A 19,207-nucleotide genomic window follows, 5' to 3' on the forward strand; every position below is an offset into this window, starting at 1 on the left:
GAGTCACAAGTTTGATGTAATCACTGCAGGCTAGCATCTCACATCTTCTCCTGCTCTTCCCCTCCGGCGTACGACGTCCTCAGAATACTAACCACCGGTTCTGGGATTCATCATTACGCACACCTGGCACTCATCATTACACGCACCTGTTAATCATTACACCTGGACTTCATTACCTTCATCACTTCCTCCCCTTTATATGTCACTCCCTTGTGTTCTCACCAGTTGGTATTGCTCTTGTTTACCAGAGTGTAGCCTTATGGAATTGTCTCGTTACTGGTTTTGTTAAATGTTTCACCTGCACCTGCTTCCCAACTCACAGCTCCGTTATTACATAACAATGTGGGACCAAATACTAAGCTTTTGACTACTTTAATAAACACATAAGTGAATTTGTCCCAATACTTTTGGTCCCCTAAAATGTGTGGGACTATGTACAAAGAGTGCTGTAATATCTAAACGGTTCACCTGATATAGATGAAAATACTCTCAAATTAAAGCTGACCGTTACAAAAAAAAGTAGACTGGTATTTTGGATGCAGTAATTTCAGTGTAACTGCAGTTATACTGCCATCTAACTGCAGTTACACTGCAAAATTACTGCAGTAATTTCAGTGTACTGCAGTTATACTGCCATCTTTTTTATTTTTTATTTATTTTACCTTTATTTAACCAGGTAGGCAAGTTGAGAACAAGTTCTCATTTACAATTGCGACCTGGCCAAGATATAGCAAAGCAGTTCGACAGATACAACAACACAGAGTTACACATGGAGTAAAACAAACATACAGTCAATAATAAAGTATAAACAAGTCTATATACAATGTGAGCAAATGAGGTGAGAAGGGAGGTAAAGGCAAAAAAGGCCTTGGTGGCAAGGTAAATACAATATAGCAAGTAAAACACTGGAATGGTAGTTTTGCAATGGAAGAATGTGCAAAGTAGAAATAAAAATAATGGGGTGCAAAGGAGCAAAATAAATAAATTAAATACAGTTGGGAAAGAGGTAGTTGATAGGGCTAAATTATAGGTGGGCTATGTACAGGTGCAGTAATCTGTGAGCTGCTCTGACAGTTGGTGCTTAAAGCTAGTGAGGGAGATAAGTGTTTCCAGTTTCAGAGATTTTTGTAGTTCGTTCCAGTCATTGGCAGCAGAGAACTGGAAAGAGAGGCGGCCAAAGAAAGAATTGGTTTTGGGGGTGACTAGAGAGATATACCTGCTGGAGCGTGTGCTACAGGTGGGAGATGCTATGGTGACCAGCGAGCTGAGATAAGGGGGGACTTTACCTAGCAGGGTCTTGTAGATGACATGGAGCCAGTGGGTTTGGCGACGAGTATGAAGCGAGGGCCAGCCAACGAGAGCGTACAGGTCGCAATGGTGGGTAGTATATGGGGCTTTGGTGACAAAACGGATTGCACTGTGATAGACTGCATCCAATTTGTTGAGTAGGGTATTGGAGGCTATTTTGTAAATTACATCGCCAAAGTCGAGGATTGGTAGGATGGTCAGTTTTACAAGGGTATGTTTGGCAGCATGAGTGAAGGATGCTTTGTTGCGAAATAGGAAGCCAATTCTAGATTTAACTTTGGATTGGAGATGTTTGATATGGGTCTGGAAGGAGAGTTTACAGTCTAACCAGACACCTAAGTATTTGTAGTTGTCCACGTATTCTAAGTCAGAGCCGTCCAGAGTAGTGATGTTGGACAGGCGGGTAGGTGCAGGTAGCGATCGGTTGAAGAGCATGCATTTAGTTTTACTTGTATTTAAGAGCAATTGGAGGCCACGGAAGGAGAGTTGTATGGCATTGAAGCTTGCCTGGAGGGTTGTTAACACAGTGTCCAAAGAAGGGCCGGAAGTATACAGAATGGTGTCGTCTGCGTAGAGGTGGATCAGAGACTCACCAGCAGCAAGAGCGACCTCATTGATGTATACAGAGAAGAGAGTCGGTCCAATAATTGAACCCTGTGGCACCCCCATAGAGACTGCCAGAGGTCCGGACAACAGACCCTCCGATCTAACTGCAGTTACACTGCAAAATTACTGCAGTAATTTCAGTGTACTGCAGTTATACTGCCATCTAACTGCAGTTACACTGCAAAATTACTGCAGTAAAAAAAAAGTTTTATTTTGGACGCAGTATTTGATTTATACTACAGTTATACTGCAATCTAACTGCAATATTTTTTCATAAGGGCAGTCTGCACTTTAACCTCAGTCATTGTATCATTTCAAATCCAAAGTGCTGGAGTAAAGAGCCAAAACAACAACAAATGTGTCTCTATCCCAATACTATTGGAGCTCACAGTACATATGAAATGGGTAAAACAGTATGTAAACATTATTAAAAGTGACCAGTGTTCTATGACTATAAGGGGCAGGGTGTTGGACGGAGGCCGACTAGTGGCGACAATTTAACAGTCTGATGGCCTGGAGATAGAAGCTGTTTTCAGTCTCTCCGTCCCAGCTTTGATCTCCGCATTCTAGATGGTAGTAGGGTGAACAGGCTGTGGCTTGGGTGGCTGAGGGCATTGATGATCTTCTTGGCCTTCCTGTGACACCGGGTGCTGGCAGTGTGCACCCGGTGATGCGTTGGGCTGACCGCACCACCCTCAGGAGTGCCCTGCCGATGCGGATAGTGTAAGTGCCGTACCAGGGGGTGATACAGCCCTACGGTGGTGCGTGGCCACGCAGTCATGGGTAAACAGGAAGGACAGGAGGGGGCTGAGCACACACCCCTGTAGGGCCCCTGTGTTGAGGATCAGCGTGGTGGAGGTGCTGTTGCCTACCTTCACCACCTGGGGTCCGCCCATCAGGAAGTTGGGGAGGTATGCCAATCGTAGTGGGTCTAGGGTGTCGTGTAAGTTCGAGGTGATATGATCCTTAATTAGCCTCTCAAAACACTTCATGATGACAGAAGTGAGTGCAATGGGGTGATAGTGATTTAGTTGTCTGCGGCTCAGTGTTTTCCTCTAAGTGGTCATAGAGAGTGTTTTTATCTTGTCCGGGAGCGAGGCGTTGGAGTCTGTGACATGGCTGGCTTTCCCTTTATAATCTGTGATTGTCTGGAGTACCTGCCACATGTACCTTTGTGTCTGAGCCGTTGAATTGCAACTCCATTTTGTCCTCGTACTGTTGTTTTTCCTGTTTGATTGCTTTACGGAGGTCATTGCTGGTCTGTTTGTACACATTCATATTCCCAGTCACCTTGCCGTGGTTAAATGCGGTGGTTTGCTATTCAGTTTTGCGTGAATGCTGCCATCTATCCACGGTTTTTGGTTTGGATAGGTTGTAACCGTCACCGTGGGAACAACATCCTCTATGCACTTCCTGATGAACTCTGTCACCAAGTCAGTGTATACGTCAACACTATTCTCAGGGGCAACCCGGAACATTTTCCAGTCCGCGTGATCAAAACAATCTTGAACCATAGATTGGTCCGATTGGTCAGACCAACCTTGAACAGTTCTCACACACACATAGGCAACCACACACACACACACACACACACACACACACACACACACACACACACACACACACACACACACACACACACTCTTTTTGTTACTGTGGTTACATTTAGAGGAAAGATGGAAAATCATTCGCCCTCCTGTTGTTCCCAATCAATGTCCCCCTGCTGTCATTCCATGAAAAGCCCACCCTTACCCCTGCTATCATTCCATGAAAAGCCCACAATGCCCTCCTCCTGGGCTGTACATTTGGGCCACGCTCAGGAAGAAAATCACTAGCATGTTGAGTAAAGAGAAGTGAGCTGTAGCCATTTTGAATATAGGCATTGACACGAATTTACATTTGACTGCAGACGGGGTTGCTATGATTAAGCTTTTTTTGTATGTCGTAACAATAGGTCCATGTCTTCATGGGAAGTGTAATCTCTCTATGGTCACATAGGGAAAAAGTTGAAGCTTATTCTGTAAGGATCAAGGCTTCCTGGCAGTATTCGCCGTTCTTGTCTCTTGGCAAACTGTACTGTACAGTATGTGCCCATCAACCTACTTCATGAATCAGGTCATTGTTAGCCCTATGGAAATTATTATTATTCATATAGCTCGGGAAAGAATGAAGAGACCACAGCAGCATCATGTTGTGGGGGTGCTTTGCTCCAAGAGGGACTGGTGCACTTCACAAAATAGATGGCATCATGAAGATGGAACATTATGTGGATATATTGAAGCAACATCTCAAGACATCAGTCAGGAAGTTAAAGCTTGGTTGCAAATGGATCTTCCAAATGGACAATGACCCCAAGAATACTTCCAAAGTTAAGCAAAATGGCTTTAGGACAACAAAGTCAAGGTATTGGAGGGGCCAACACAAAGCCCCGACCTCAACCCTACAGAAAATTTGTGGGAAGAATTGAAAAAGCATGTGCGAGCAACTTACACAAGCTCGGTCAGTTGGAACGGGCCAAAATTCATCTAACTTATTGTGGGAAGCTTGTGGAAGGCTACCCAAAATGTTTGACAGAAGTTAAACAATTTAAAGGCAATGCTACCAAATACTAATTGAGTGTATGTAAACCTCTGACCCACTGGGAATGTGATGAAAGAAATAAAAGCTGAACTAAATCATTCTCTCTACTATTATTCTGACATTTCACATTATTTCACATTCTTAAAACTGACCTAAGACAGGGAATTTTTACTAGGATTAAATGTCAGGAATTGTGATAAACTGAGTTTAAATGTATTTGGCTAAGATGTATGTAAACTTCTGACTTCAATCTTATACCCGACCATAGAATATTACCAGCAAATAAAATAAAATTGTATTGGTCACATACACAATCCCTCTTGGGTCATTAATATTTACCTTCTCTGTGAATTAACCCGTTGGATCCCTGTGATTGAGTGTGTATTCACTCTCAACTTGCATGTAATGAGTGGAGGTAGATTTGTGTGCCGTGTTCCCATAGGGGTTACCCAACATAGATCATAACTATGTGTCACAGCACTGGCCCCAAGCACACCTCATATATAATTCATATCCAACAGGGGAAGGAGATGATGTTATAGAATTCCTACTGTATGACACATCTGCTCTGCCTCAATGGTGACGATCTTTTACCACAGTGACTGGATACACTGTAGGCTAACTCAGTTCTCGGGTGAGAAGTCATTCAGGGTGGTTGTTAATGTTCCCGACTGACTTTATCCGACTGTTGGGCTTGAACCCAGGTTGTCTGCGCTCCACAAGACTGTGTTAGCAGCACATTGAGCTAAAGCCTGGGGTGGCTAAGGCAAGTTTTTTAGGTCTCGGGCAACGCTGCTCATGATGCAAGCATGGTTCAGTTAACAACCCCAGACACACACACACACACACACAGACTTTGTATTACCTTATTTTTTCTTCCACAGTAATAATCTTCTAGCCCTATTCAGCAGCACTACCATCCATATCACTTTCCAGATGCAGTCTTTTTCACCTCACACATCATTAGCTGTTTGATGAGTCACACTCTTTGTGTACAGTTTGCCTTGCTGGAGAATTCAAATGTGTTGCATAATTAAATGTTGAGCTTTTCCTCTGGGAACGTTGTTTCAGTGTGCTGGACAAAATGGAGGGTGAAAATGCAAGGCTGGCTGTCCTATTTCTTTGAGGAAGAGGGACTCTTTGCATAAAACATGACCCCTCAAAGCGCATGTTTCTTTAGTTGGGTTTTGTGGATTAAGACGTGGTCAGAAAGAGGCAAATTAGGTGTTTGTCAACCCTGTTATGGTGTCAGCGAGCAAATGGTGCCACATCATGCTTATTGTTGCTGAATTTGAAAACTATAAAAGTTTCCAGCCAGGGAGAAGGAGTTTGCTGGCTCTCTGCATCAAGGCGACTCTTGTAGTTTTTGGAAATTACCCCCTCATTTTAGGACCTTTTCTTGTTGTCCTTTTAACTCCAGGACAGTCATTGTTTTTATGTTGTAGCGAAACCTGTAGCTCTCCAGGCAAAGGGTTGGAAAGCCCTGATGTAGACACTGGTGCTGAAGATAATGAATATGGTTTGGAACCGAGTTTGGGAAACACTGGCTTATAGCAACACAGACGAGACTATGAGACTGCATTGATGCCCTGAATGTATGACCTAATAAGGTTAAAGGGGCACTTGTTTCCTCTGAACAGTTGATGTTGAGATGTGTCTGAAACTTGAACTCTGTAGCATTTATTTGGGCTGCAAGTTCTGAGGTTGGTAACTCTAATGAACTCATCCTCTGCAGCAGAGGTAACTCTGAGTCTTCCATTCCTGTGGCGGTCCTCATATCATAGTGCTTGATGGTTTTTGCGACTGCGCTTGGAGAAACTTTCAAAGTTCTTGACATTTTTAGTATTGACTGACCGTCATGTATTAAAGTAATGATGGACTCTTGTTTCTCTTTGCTTATTTGAGCTGCTCATGCCATAATATGGACTTGGTCTTTTACCAAATAAGGCTATCTTATGTATACCCCCTAACTTGTCAAACGCATTAAGAAGGAAAGAAATTCCACAAATTAACTTTTAAGAAGGCACACCTGTTAATTTAAATGCCTTCCAGGTGACTACCTCATGAAGCTGGTTGAGAGAATACCAAGAGTGTGCAAAGCTGTCAAGGCAAAGGGTGGCTATTTAAAGAATCTCAAATATAAAATATATTTTGATTTGTTAACATTTTTTTGGTTACTACATGATTCCATACATGTTATTTCATAGTTTTGATGATTTTCACGTTTTCATAAATTCTTATAATGTTCGGGAATTATGTATACTATAGGCATTTGTGAAAATTCTATAGCAATATAGAGTGGGAAAGCAGCCGTGCATTTTGACAGTTAATAGACACTGCAGTAAAAAACATTTATCTTGTCTAGGACCGGAGTCTACACAGATCGGTGCTCTATATCCAATCGGAGCTACAGTAGGCCTTTATACAAACAAGCCATTTGCAACACGGGTCTGCTATCATCCACTTTGATCTGAACTGTGTGTTTACAAGCAGTAGCAACAGCACAACTTAAGATCTTTAGAACATATTCTCCAAAAGCCACAAAATACACCTGAATGGATTTCTGCAAATACAGTATGTTAAAACACCACGGGAGTCTTCTTACATTTGGGAACTTTACAGCCATATTGATCAAACAACCATGAGAAGGTAGGCTCTCTCTCCCTCAGTTATGAATATCAACAACAACAAGCTCAACAACTAATGCTAGCTAGAGCAAGATGAGCTTTAATTTAACGAAGGAACATTAGATAAACCCTCTCAAACTTTTTCAGCTAGTTGTCCGTCAAAATTGCACTGATAAATGATGGGGAATTTTTGCCTTCGGCCTTCTGCAGCTCGCCTGCTTGTCCCAACCAATCACCGAAGCTAACTGGCTAAAGTTAGCTATCTTGCAACTTCCAGACACAAATGAGAGAACAACTCACTCTGAAAATGTTACTCGCCGTAGCAGAGCTGGCTAGGCTGTTTACATGTTATCTAGAGCGTTTGACTAACTTACTTTTTTTGCCTACGTTTACTGATACCGGTCATATTCAGGTGTTGTGCATTCATAAATTCCTAATTGTTCTGCGCTCTGGCACACTCAGACGAGAGTGCTCTGAAATGAGGTAGATGGCCAGAGTGAATTTGCGAACGCAAGAGATTTGCTAACTGGATAATAGTCTTTGAAAAACTGAAGTTAGGCTCTGTGTTGTTAGTTTGCTACATAAATAGATATGCTAGCCTATTAGCCACGTTATGACTGACTTGTGATCATTTCCCTTGCTAGTTTGATTGTAATTGACATTCCCAGCCTTAGTTACATTTATCCGTTTTTGTCGAGAATATTGAGTCATTGAAACTGAAACAGTGCATCCCGAATGGAGGCAGCAAACAATGTACTGTGATTTACAACCTGATAGCAATATTTTTGGACTACCAAGAAATGTATTAATGAATTATACACTGCTCAAAAAAATGAAGGGAACACTTAAACAACACAATGTAACTCCAAGTCAATCACACTTCTGTGAAATCAAACTGTCCACTTAGGAAGCAACACTGATTGACAATAAATTTCACATGCTGTTGTGCAAATGGAATAGACAACAGGTGGAAATTATAGTTAAATTAGCAAGACACCCCCAATAGAGGAGTGGTTCTGCAGGTGGGGACCACAGACCACTTCTCAGTTCCTATGCTTCCTGGCTGATGTTTTGGTCACTTTTGAATGCTGGCGGTGCTTTCACTCTAGTGGTAGCATGAGACCGAGTCTACAACCCACACAAGTGGCTCAGGTAGTGCAGCTCATCCAGGTTGGCACATCAATGAGAGCTGTGGCAAGAAGGTTTGCTGTGTCTGTCCGCGTAGTGTCCAGAGCATCGATGCTAAGGACTGGCCCGCCCGTTCCCCAGACCTGAATCCAATTGAGCACATCTGGGACATCATGTCTCGCTCCATCCACCAACGCCATGTTGCACCACAGACTGTCCAGGAGTTGGCGGATGCTTTAGTCCAGGTCTGGGAGGAGATCCCTCAGGAGACGATCCGCCACCTCATCAGGAGCATGCCCAGGCGTTGTAGGGAGGTCATACAGGCACATGGAGGCCACACACACTACTGAGCCTCATTTTGACTTGTTTTAAGGACATTACATCAAAGTTGGATCAGCCTGTTGTGTGGTTTTCCACTTTAATTGACTCCAAATCCAGACCTCCATGGGTTGATAAATTTGATTTCCATTGATAACTTTTGTGTGATTTTGTTGTCAGCACATTCAACTATGTAAAGAAAAAAGTATTTAATAAGAATATTTCATTCATTCAGATCTAGGATGTGTTATTTTAGTGTTCTCTTTATTTTTTTTGAGCAGTGTATGAATCATGCATTGAACTGCATCCATCTATTCTGCCCCAAATGCCTTAGTGTACGTCATGGAACGTTGAGTCAAACGGAACCTATTTTTAAAACCTCTTATAGAGTTGGTTTTGTAGCATAAACTGGGAATTTGATATTTTTTTATTGATATTATGATTGTCTGTCTGTTTCATGTCTGCAAAGTAGTTAAAACACTGTCAGTTCCACTTTAAACTTTATGTCACCTGTTACTTTGTGTGCTAAACGTGAAATGTTTTTTGCAATGAGAAGTAATAGTTGTACATTTCAATTGGGAAATGCTTAATGGTTGTGTTTTTGTATTCTTATTATTTAGACCTTCTGGCTTATTATGTTAGAGTTTATGGACTGTTTATCCTTTACTGTCACGCTGTGTGTGTGACTGCTGTCTTTCCATCAGCCCTATGCAGTGGTGATTTAACGTCACGCTGTGTGTGACTGCCGTCTTTCCATCGGCCCTATGCAGTGGTAATTTAACGTCACGCTGTGTGTGACTGCTGTCTTTCCATCGGCCCTATGCAGTGGTGATTTAACGTCACGCTGTGTGTGACTGCCGTCTTTCCATCGGCCCTATGCAGTGGTAATTTAACGTCACGCTGTGTGTGACTGCTGTCTTTCCATCGGCCCTATGCAGTGGTGATTTAACGTCACGCTGTGTGTGACTGCCGTCTTTCCATCGGCCCTATGCAGTGGTAATTTAACGTCACGCTGTGTGTGACTGCTGTCTTTCCATCGGCCCTATGCAGTGGTGATTTAACGTCACGCTGTGTGTGACTGCCGTCTTTCCATCGGCCCTATGCAGTGGTAATTTAACGTCACGCTGTGTGTGACTGCTGTCTTTCCATCGGCCCTATGCAGTGGTGATTTAACGTCACGCTGTGTGTGACTGCCGTCTTTCCATCGGCCCTATGCAGTGGTAATTTAACGTCACGCTGTGTGTGACTGCTGTCTTTCCATCGGCCCTATGCAGTGGTGATTTAACGTCACGCTGTGTGTGACTGCCGTCTTTCCATCGGCCCTATGCAGTGGTAATTTAACGTCACGCTGTGTGTGACTGCTGTCTTTCCATCGGCCCTATGCAGTGGTAATTTAACGTCACGCTGTGTGTGACTGCTGTCTTTCCATCGGCCCTATGCAGTGGTGATTTAACGTCACGCTGTGTGTGACTGCCGTCTTTCCATCGGCCCTATGCAGTGGTAATTTAACGTCACGCTGTGTGTGACTGCTGTCTTTCCATCGGCCCTATGCAGTGGTGTAGTGGTGCCTGTAGAGTTGGGTATACTTTAAGTTTCCCAAAAAGTTCCCAAACAGCCCGCTCAGTGAAGGAAAGGCACCCTGTGTGAAAAATCCTATGTTTCGCAATGTTTAAAAAAATAAAAAAAATCCTTTATATTTTTCAGATTTTCACTCTCACAATCACACCTTTTTTTTCATAGAAAAAAAAAAGACAAAAATGTGATGGTCTAAGTCCACAACAATGCTTAAACCACATCATTCTGATTGGGTGGGTCTGTCAGGGCCTGGCTACCCAGTGTGTAGGCCGGTGTCCACCCCGGCCCATCCATGTATGCAAACAGGCCCATCCTGATGCAAACATAGCATGACAATTGCGCATCACAAATAGCCTACTAACCAACACTTTCTACTACATTTTATCAATACCTAGTTTGCGTACCCATCGTTGCCTTAGATAACATTTACTGGTAGATATCATAAGGTGAAACATCTTTCCTACCCTCCGGCTACCAATGTCATTCATCTGTGAGCTGCTCCATGCCAAAACCAGTTGAGAGCTGCACACTCTAGCCTACTGGAGATTATATTTGGTTGAAACTAGGCTGTGTGTGCAGCAAGCATGTGAATATATTTAACATGCTTTGCTATTGTGTAGGCTACTTTGTGTGTGATTTCTCTATTGTACTACATTTCTCTATTGTACTACATTCTTGATATGTCGTATACCTCCACTAAACTACTTTGATACGCATCAATAGGGCTTAAGAAGTGAGTATTAGGAAAACATGGGTATACAGTTTATACCTCCATATACCCTCCACTACACTACTGGCCCTTTGTGTTTTACAAAAAGTGCACTCTCCGGCATGAGTGCAGTGGTATTATGGTTGCTGTCCTTTCAGAATCACAAACCTGTCACACACTGAAGGCCTATAGGTTCGCCACTGCGCAAACATGTCTGTTAAGGTATTGATGTTTCAACAAAGGAGTGTATATATTTGACCTGACTAAACGGGTTTTATGCGCTGACAAAATGGAAGCAGATAATTAGCAGTTTTTTCCTCCACTGGTCTCGGGAAGAAATTAGTAGTCCTCACTGTCCCAGACAGAGTCAAAACCGAGTACAACTGTATCCATCACTGAGCCACTTAATATGTGGTCTCACAACACTGCCATTTATTGTCCCCGGCACAAGGTGTACCTGTGTAATGATCGTGCTGTTTAATCAGCTTGTTGATATGCCACACCTGTCAGGTGGATAGATTATCTTGGAAAATGAGAAATGCTCACTAACAGGGATGTGAACAAATTTGTGCACAACATTTGAGAGAAATAAGCTTTTTGTGGGTATGGAATATTTCTGTGATCTTTTATTTCAGCTCATGAAACATGGGAACACTTTACATGTTGCTTGTATATTTAGTTCAGTGTATTTGCTATATTGTCAGACTCATCTACCGGTTTATTGAGACTTGTTTACTTGCCAACAAAATACAGTTTAAGTGATACACTAACTCTCTGTATAATTTGTTTTAGCAGTAACATTGAAGCTAGTTTATACAAATACATTTAATGAATATCACAATCAATTGATCCAGAAGTTGAATTTAACACTTTATTGGCTTCTGATGTAGTTAGAATAATTTAGTCACTTGTCAGTACACTTGTCAAAAATATTATATAAAACACCATTAGATACATATGTACAACAGCTAGCAATATCTATACCACAACTCAGTTCTGAGCATACTACGCATTCTATATTATACTACAACATCAGTCTAACTGAATATGGATGTTGTGTTGGTTGAATGTTCCAGGCAGGTTCCAGAATGTTCTTCAGCTGGTATATCTCTTCTTGTATTGGGTAATGGCAGCTGGTTTAGCAGGTTTTGGCGCTGTGGCAATGTTCTTTGGTGCTGTGGCAACTGCTTCGACGTCTTGCAGAAGATTTGTATGTACTGCAAGCTTCCTGTAATTTTTTTTGATTTCACCTTTATTTAACCAGGTAGGCAAGTTGAGAACAAGTTCTCATTTACAATTGCGACCTGGCCAAGATAAAGCAAAGCGGTTCCACACATACAACAACACAGAGTTACACATGGAGTAAAACAAACATACAGTCAATAATACAGTAGAAAAATAAGTTTATATACAATGTGAGCACATGAGGTGAGATAAGGGAGGTAAAGGCAAAAAAAGGCCGTGGTGGTGAAGTAAATACAATATAGCAAGTAAAACACTGGAATGGTAAATTTGCAGTGGAGGAATGTGAAAAGCAGAGCTAAATAAATACAGTAAGGGGAGAGGTAGTTGTTTGGGCTAAATTATAGATGGGCTATGTACAGGTGCAGCCTGAGAACAAGCCTATGGAGGGTGAGGGAACAATTCATTGAATTTGCTTAACAAACACCCCTGTTCTAACATCTTAACTCCCCTTGTGTTTTGATGGGACTAAGATGCAGTAGTAATCTGTGAGCTGCTCTGACAGCTGGTGCTTAAAGCTAGTGAGGGAGATAAGTGTTTCCAGTTTTAGAGATTTTAGTAGTTCGTTCCAGTCATTGGCAGCAGAGAACTGGAAGGAGAGGCGGCCAAAGGAAAAATTGGTTTTGGGCGTGACCAGAGAGATATACCTTCTGGAGCGCGTGCTACAGGTGGGTGCTGCTATGGTGACCAGCGAGCTGAGGTAAGGTGGGAATTTACCTAGCAGGGTCTTGTAGATGACCTGGAGCCAGTGGGTTTGGCGATGAGTATGAAGCGAGGGCCAGCCAACGAGAGCGTACAGGTCGCAGTGGTGGGTAGTATATGGGGCTTTGGTGACAAAACAGATGGCACTGTGATAGACTGCATCCAATTTATTGAGTAGGGTATTGGAGGCTATTTTGTAAATGACATCGCCGAAGTCGAGGATCGGTAGGATGGTCAGTTTTACGAGGGTGTCTTTGGCAGCATGAGTGAAGGATGCTTTGTTGCGAAATAGGAAGCCAATTCTAGATTTAACTTTGGATTGGAGATGTTTGATGTGAGTCTGGAAGGAGAGTTTACAGTCTAACCAGACACCTAGGTATTTGTGGTTGATGACGACTGATCATTAAGATGTGTAACCCTACAATAAACCATGTTCATCTGGTAAACATAAAAGGGTACAGTAGACTGGTATGTGTTTTGTTACACTCAGTCAATAATGGGGCATTGAGATGAGCCTTTAGCAAAGATGTGAACATTTTGAGGGGGCTTGACTTGTAGACATACTAGTTGTATATTGTTGTGTATGGGCACCTACAGTTGTGCTGTAGAGTAGACAAGCACTGCCAACAGTAGTGAATAGGCTAGAAGAGGTCAGATATGTTTGAGGAGCACTTGTCTTGTCAACAGTACTGGTGATTTTGTTTTCTCAACAGTGTATTGAGCTTTCATAAATACCTTTCGCTGGCCTGGCTTGTTTCAAAGTCGGATGATGTTGAGCTTATTCCAGGCTGAAAGATTTCATCCAATGAGTCTACAGGCTCTGTACTACTAAAGCTGGTGTCAAGGTCATCAGGATTAGTCTGTAGGACACAAAGTAGTCAGTGATTAGCCAACATGTTACTACTTTGTCCCCATAAATACTCAAACAAGGTACTTGTCACACCCTGATCGGTTTCACCTGTCTTTGTGCTTGTCGCCAACCCCTTCCAGGTTCGCCCATATTCCCCATTATCCCCTGTGCACTTAGACCTGTGTTCTCTGTTTGGCTGTTGCCAGTTCGTCTTGTCTTGTCAGGTCTTACCAGCGTGTTTTCCCCATCTTCCTGTTTTCAAGTTTCTGTTTCCTAGTTTCCCCGGCTCTGACCATTCTGCCTGAGCTGACCCAGAGCCTGCCTGCCGTTCTATACCTTACTGACTCTGCCCTGAATGACGGACCTATGCCTGCCCTTGATCTGTGAACATCTGTGATTCTAGCTGTCTGCATCTGGGTCTTATCCTGAGTTCTGATTGTACGAACTGGCCATGACTGACCCAGCAGACTCAGACCAGCTCCACAATGCTGTGTCCCACCCCCAACAGACATCAGTCAGTCACCCACACCATCCCCTCCTTACTAATACCTCTTTATCCAATTTAGACTTCAAACCTTGCATGAACAATCAACTAAGCCTCCATACAGTAGAAGTTGTAGCCTACTTCTAAACACACCAACTGTGACAACAAGACACAGACCATGTTTGTGCCTAGCTTCAGCATATTTATTTGCTCACTATGGAGTCATGTAAAGATTTAGTCGATTTTTGTAAAGGTGACTTACACTACTTTCTGGTGCTGAGCTTGATGTTAATGCCGCTGCAGATGTTGATGGGATTGGATTCTAAATAGAATACATTACATTAGTCATGTTTGCCTCTGCTGTAGTTAGTTAGTTAGCTAGCTAGCGTAACCTAATGAAGCTAACGAAGCTTGCAACCTTACAAGTGACATCGCCAGATAGCAGCTGGCTGCCCACACTCACATGAACTTACACTGACACCAACACACACATAACTTGCATACACATGCATACTGACGCCACACACACACACGCTGCTGCTATTGTCTATTATCTTTCCTGTTGCCTAGTCACTTTACCCCTACCTATATGTACAGTCATGGCCAAAAGTTTTGAGAATGACACAAATGTTAATTTTCACAAAGTCTGCTGCCTCAGTATCTTTAAATATTTTTGTCAGATGTTGCTATGGAATACTGAAGTATAATTACAAGCATTTCATAAGTGTCAAAGGCTTTTATTGACAATTACATGAAGTTGATGCAAAGAGTCAATATTTGCAGTGTTGACCCTTCTTTTTCAAGACCTCCGCAATCCGCCGTGGCATGCTGTCAATTAACTTCTGGGCCACATCTGACTGATGGCAGCCCATTCTTGCATTATCAATGCTTGGACTTTGTCAGAATTTGTGGGGTTTTGTTTGTCCACCCGCCTCTTGAAGATTGACCACAAGTTCTCAATGGGATTAAGGTCTGGGGAGTTTCTTGGCCATGGACCCGAAATATAAATGTTTTGTTCCCCGAGCCACTTAGTTATCACTTTTGCCTTATGGCAAGGTGCTCCATCATGCTGGAAAAGGCATTGTTTGTCACCAAACTGTTTCTGGATGGTGGGAGAAGTTGCTCTCGGAGGATGTGTTGGTACCATTCTTTATTCATGGCTGTGTTCTTAGGCTAAATTGTGAGTGAGCCCACTCCCTTGGCTGAGAAGCAACCCCACACATGAATGGTCTCAGAATGCTTTACTGTTGGCATGACACATGACTGATGGTAGTGCTCACCTTGTCTTTTCCAGACAAGCTTTTTTCCGGATGCCCCAAACAATCGGAAAGGGGATTCATCAGAGAAAATGACTTTACCCCAGTCCTCAGCAGTCCAATCCCTGTACTTTTTGCAGAATATTAGTCTGTCCCTGATGTTTTTCCTGGAGAGAAGTGGCTTCTTTGCTGCCCTTCTTGACACCAGGCCATCCTCCAAAAGTCTTCGCCTCACTGTGCGTGCAGATGCACTCACACCTGCCTGCTGCCATTGCTGAGCAAGCTCTGTACTGGTGGTGCCCCGATCCCACAGCTGAATCAACTTTAGGAGATGGTCCTGGTGCTTGCTGGACTTTCTTGGGCGCCCTGAAGCCTTCTTCACAACAATTGAACCGCTCTCCTTGAAGTTCTTGATGATCTGATAAATGGTTGATTTAGGTGCAATCTTACTGGCAGCAATATCCTTGCCTGTGAAGCCCTTTTTGTGCAAAGCAATGATGACAGCACGTGTTTCCTTGCAGGTAACCATGGTTGACAGAGGAATAACAATGATTCCAAGCACCACCCTCCTTTTGAAGCTTCCAGTCATTTATTCAAACTCAATCAGCATGACAGAGTGATCTCCAGCCTTGTCCTCGTCAACACTCACACCTGTGTTAACGAGAGAATCACTGATATGATGTCAGCTGGTACTTTTGTGGCAGGGCTGAAATGCAGTGGAAATGTTTTTTTTGTGATTCAGTTCATTTGCATGGCAAAGAGGGACTTTGCAATTCATCTGATCATTCTTCATAACATTCTGGAGTATATGCAAATTGCCATCATACAAACTGAGGCAGGAGACTTTGAAAATTAATATTTGTGTCATTCTGAAAACTTTTGGCCACGACTGTACAGGACATAGCTACTTCAAGTACCTCATACCCCTGCACGTTGACTTGGTACTGATACTCCCTGGATATAAAATTCAAAAAGCACTCACATAAAATGAGAAAAAAGAAGGAAACCGCACACTGCTCTTGATAGTATCAATGGTCTTTAATGAGCTTTACGTATCGACCACACAACTTTCCTCATAGAGAACGTTAAGATATCAGTCAGGGGAGGTGATAAATAATACTGAGCAAAAGAGAATGTTTTGGGATTTTCACCCTCCAGACATTATTTCCTGGAGGTCTTAATGAGTAAATGCCTATGTATGTTATGTTGTAATTTTCAACGTGAATTATGCCCCTATTTCAGATTACTCTGAAGTTTTTATTGCGCTGTACACTGATTTATGAAAACTTGCATGGTTGGTCGATGTCCTCATTGTGGTTTTACAGACGTGTTTAATAAGTTATATACACACTTTATTCTAATATTTTTTTGAAATGCATATTGTTATATTTGGTAGCACTTATTTGTTTTCCCTCGACTACAACCCCATTTGATGTGTGGAACAGACGTGGGTCTACATAAGGGTGCTAATTTAAAAAACTCACAAAAGCTCTGACGAAGGCCATGAGGCCAATACGTAAAGCTTATTCAAGAGCAGTGTGCGGGTTACTCCCTGTAAATAGCCATGTTATTTTCTACTCCCTGTATATAGCCATGTTATTTTCTACTCCCTGTATATAGCCATGTTATTTTCTACTCCCTGTATATAGCCATGTTATTTTCTACTCCCTGTATATAGCCATGTTATTTTCTACTCCCTGTATATAGCCATGTTATTTTCTACTCACTGTATATAGCCATGTTATTTTCTACTCCCTGTATATAGCCATGTCATTTCCTACTCCCTGTATATAGCCATGTTATTTTCTACTCCCTGTATATAGCCATGTTATTTCCTACTCCCTGTATATAGCCATGTTATTTCCTACTCCCTGTATATAGCCATGTTATTTCCTACTCCCTGTATGTAGACATGTTATTTCCTACTCCCTGTATATAGCCATGTTATTTCCTACTCCCTGTATGTAGACATGTTATTTCCTACTCCCTGTATATAGCCATGTTATTTTCTACTCCCTGTATATAGCCATGTTATTTCCTACTCCCTGTATATAGCCATGTTATTTTCTACTCCCTGTATATAGCCATGTTAATTTGTACTTAACGTATTTAACGTAATGAAGCGTTAAGTAAAGCATTTCACTGTTTGTCTATGAAGCATGTGACAAATAACACATGTTTTTTACCTTTATTTAACTAGGCAAGACAGTTAAGAACAAATTCTTATTTTCAATGACGGCCTAGGAACAGTGGGTTAACTGCCTGTTCAGGGGCAGAACGACAGATTTGTACCTTGTCAGCTCGGGGGTTTGAACTTGCAACCTTCCGGTTACGAGTCCAACACTCCAACCACCCTGCCGCCCCATTTGATTTGATTGATATGCTTTGGAATCTCTAGTCAGTGTATTACGAAAGCTAGCTAGCCCAAACTATGCATGTGCATGCCATCAAATCCAAGACATTCAATATAAAGTTGTTTTTTGACAAAAATGTAAACATGTCAGTTTGTCACTTTCACAAGTTTGGATTAATAACCTTTTGAACTACTTAAAACATTGTTTAGAACCTATGTTTTGCCTTTAGATTTCAAGAAAATGAACAACTAAGGAAGAAATGTTCGCTTCTCTCATTGACTTCTCGAACCCCAAACCCCGGCCTGGTCTGCTTCGCAAGCATTCCCGGAAGTCTTGCAATGTTATGTCTCTGTTTAGAAACTCAGTGTTCTGGCTGAAGGTGCTGGCTACAAACACAGACATATTGATATTCCTCACATTAGTTGGATACAGATCCACGTGGTGGTACTATGTCCTGAAATCGCTAGGAATTCTGGATATTGTGGTTTTCTTACAACCAGAAAATGTAGTTGACCTGTTTCTACCGGTGAGATGCAAAAACGCCTGTGTTTGCATGTAAGCGAGGAAATTCTACATTTGTAAGACATGATTGGTTAATAACATCAGTGGACATATGTAGTGAAATAGAGCAACAGTGAAGTATTATTATTACAGGTTATTGTTTGGGACAATATACAAACGTGTTTGAGAAAGATGATTTGGAAAAATACAATTTTGAGTAAATGTATTTATTGGTTGCCAGATGAAAATGCAATGAATTTAAGGTTATTTGTTGATGTAAAAATAGAAATTGAACGATTGGAAGGTTGTGCCATTAGATTTGGAATGGTGTGGAGCCCCGAGAAAGCTAAAGTTTGGATACCCCTGTTCTTATCATCTCTGAGTTGCTCTGCTAGTCCCACTCTTGGCAAGCGTAGATGGATGCTGCCAGCATCGCTGTGACCGCAAAAGCATCCTTGGCAGCCAGGCAGCATCCGTGGAGATGAGAGTGTGCTCAAACAGAAGAGGGGGCAGCAGCAATATTACTAGTACAGTTCCACCCGCCGCTCCACTCTCAACGCTCACTCACTCACACACTCTCTCTGCTGCGGAGAGCTGAGACGCGCTTCACGAAAAAAGGAGAGGATATTCCGACACAGGCAGCGAAAATAACCTGACATCTTTAAAGATGGATAGGACCTACGCTGTGGACACCGGGCACAGACCGTGCTTGAAAAAATCTAGGATGTCTTGGCCATCTTCGTTTGTGGGGTTTAGACGGTAAGTGCGCAGAGTTACTACTGTGCTTCAGAACAATAGTTTTTTTTACGGTGTGTGCGGATGTGCGAGATCCGTATATGTAATAACTATCAAACCAATGCAACCTTTTCCAGATATTAGATGAATAAATGTTAGGATAGAAAATAAAGCTAGTCTTTTTTAGAACTTTGCTGACTTCCATTGTTTCAGGTAGGCGACTAGACTGTTA

General features: G+C 42.3%; 1 protein-coding gene across 6 annotated transcripts in view; it reads left to right on the forward strand.

The window, feature by feature from the left end:
* Positions 1 to 19,207, forward strand: part of LOC110523188 (3',5'-cyclic-AMP phosphodiesterase 4D) — a 365,644-nt gene that overhangs the window by 61,314 nt on the left and 285,123 nt on the right. Inside the window, exon 1 of one of the 6 annotated variants that reach the window (XM_036976775.2) lies at positions 18,640 to 18,999. The exons of 4 other annotated variants lie outside the window; for them this stretch is intronic. In XM_036976775.2, coding sequence (XP_036832670.1) covers positions 18,908 to 18,999 — 92 coding nt within the window. In that variant the 5' untranslated portion in view covers positions 18,640 to 18,907. Of the gene's footprint in view, positions 1 to 18,639; positions 19,000 to 19,207 lie in introns of those variants that run through there. One more of the 6 variants, XM_036976778.2, reaches the window with a different exon arrangement.

Source organism: Oncorhynchus mykiss, chromosome 5 (assembly GCF_057628025.1).
Source record: "Oncorhynchus mykiss isolate SJ-2025 chromosome 5, ASM5762802v1, whole genome shotgun sequence".
Taxonomy (NCBI): Eukaryota; Metazoa; Chordata; class Actinopteri; order Salmoniformes; family Salmonidae; genus Oncorhynchus; species Oncorhynchus mykiss.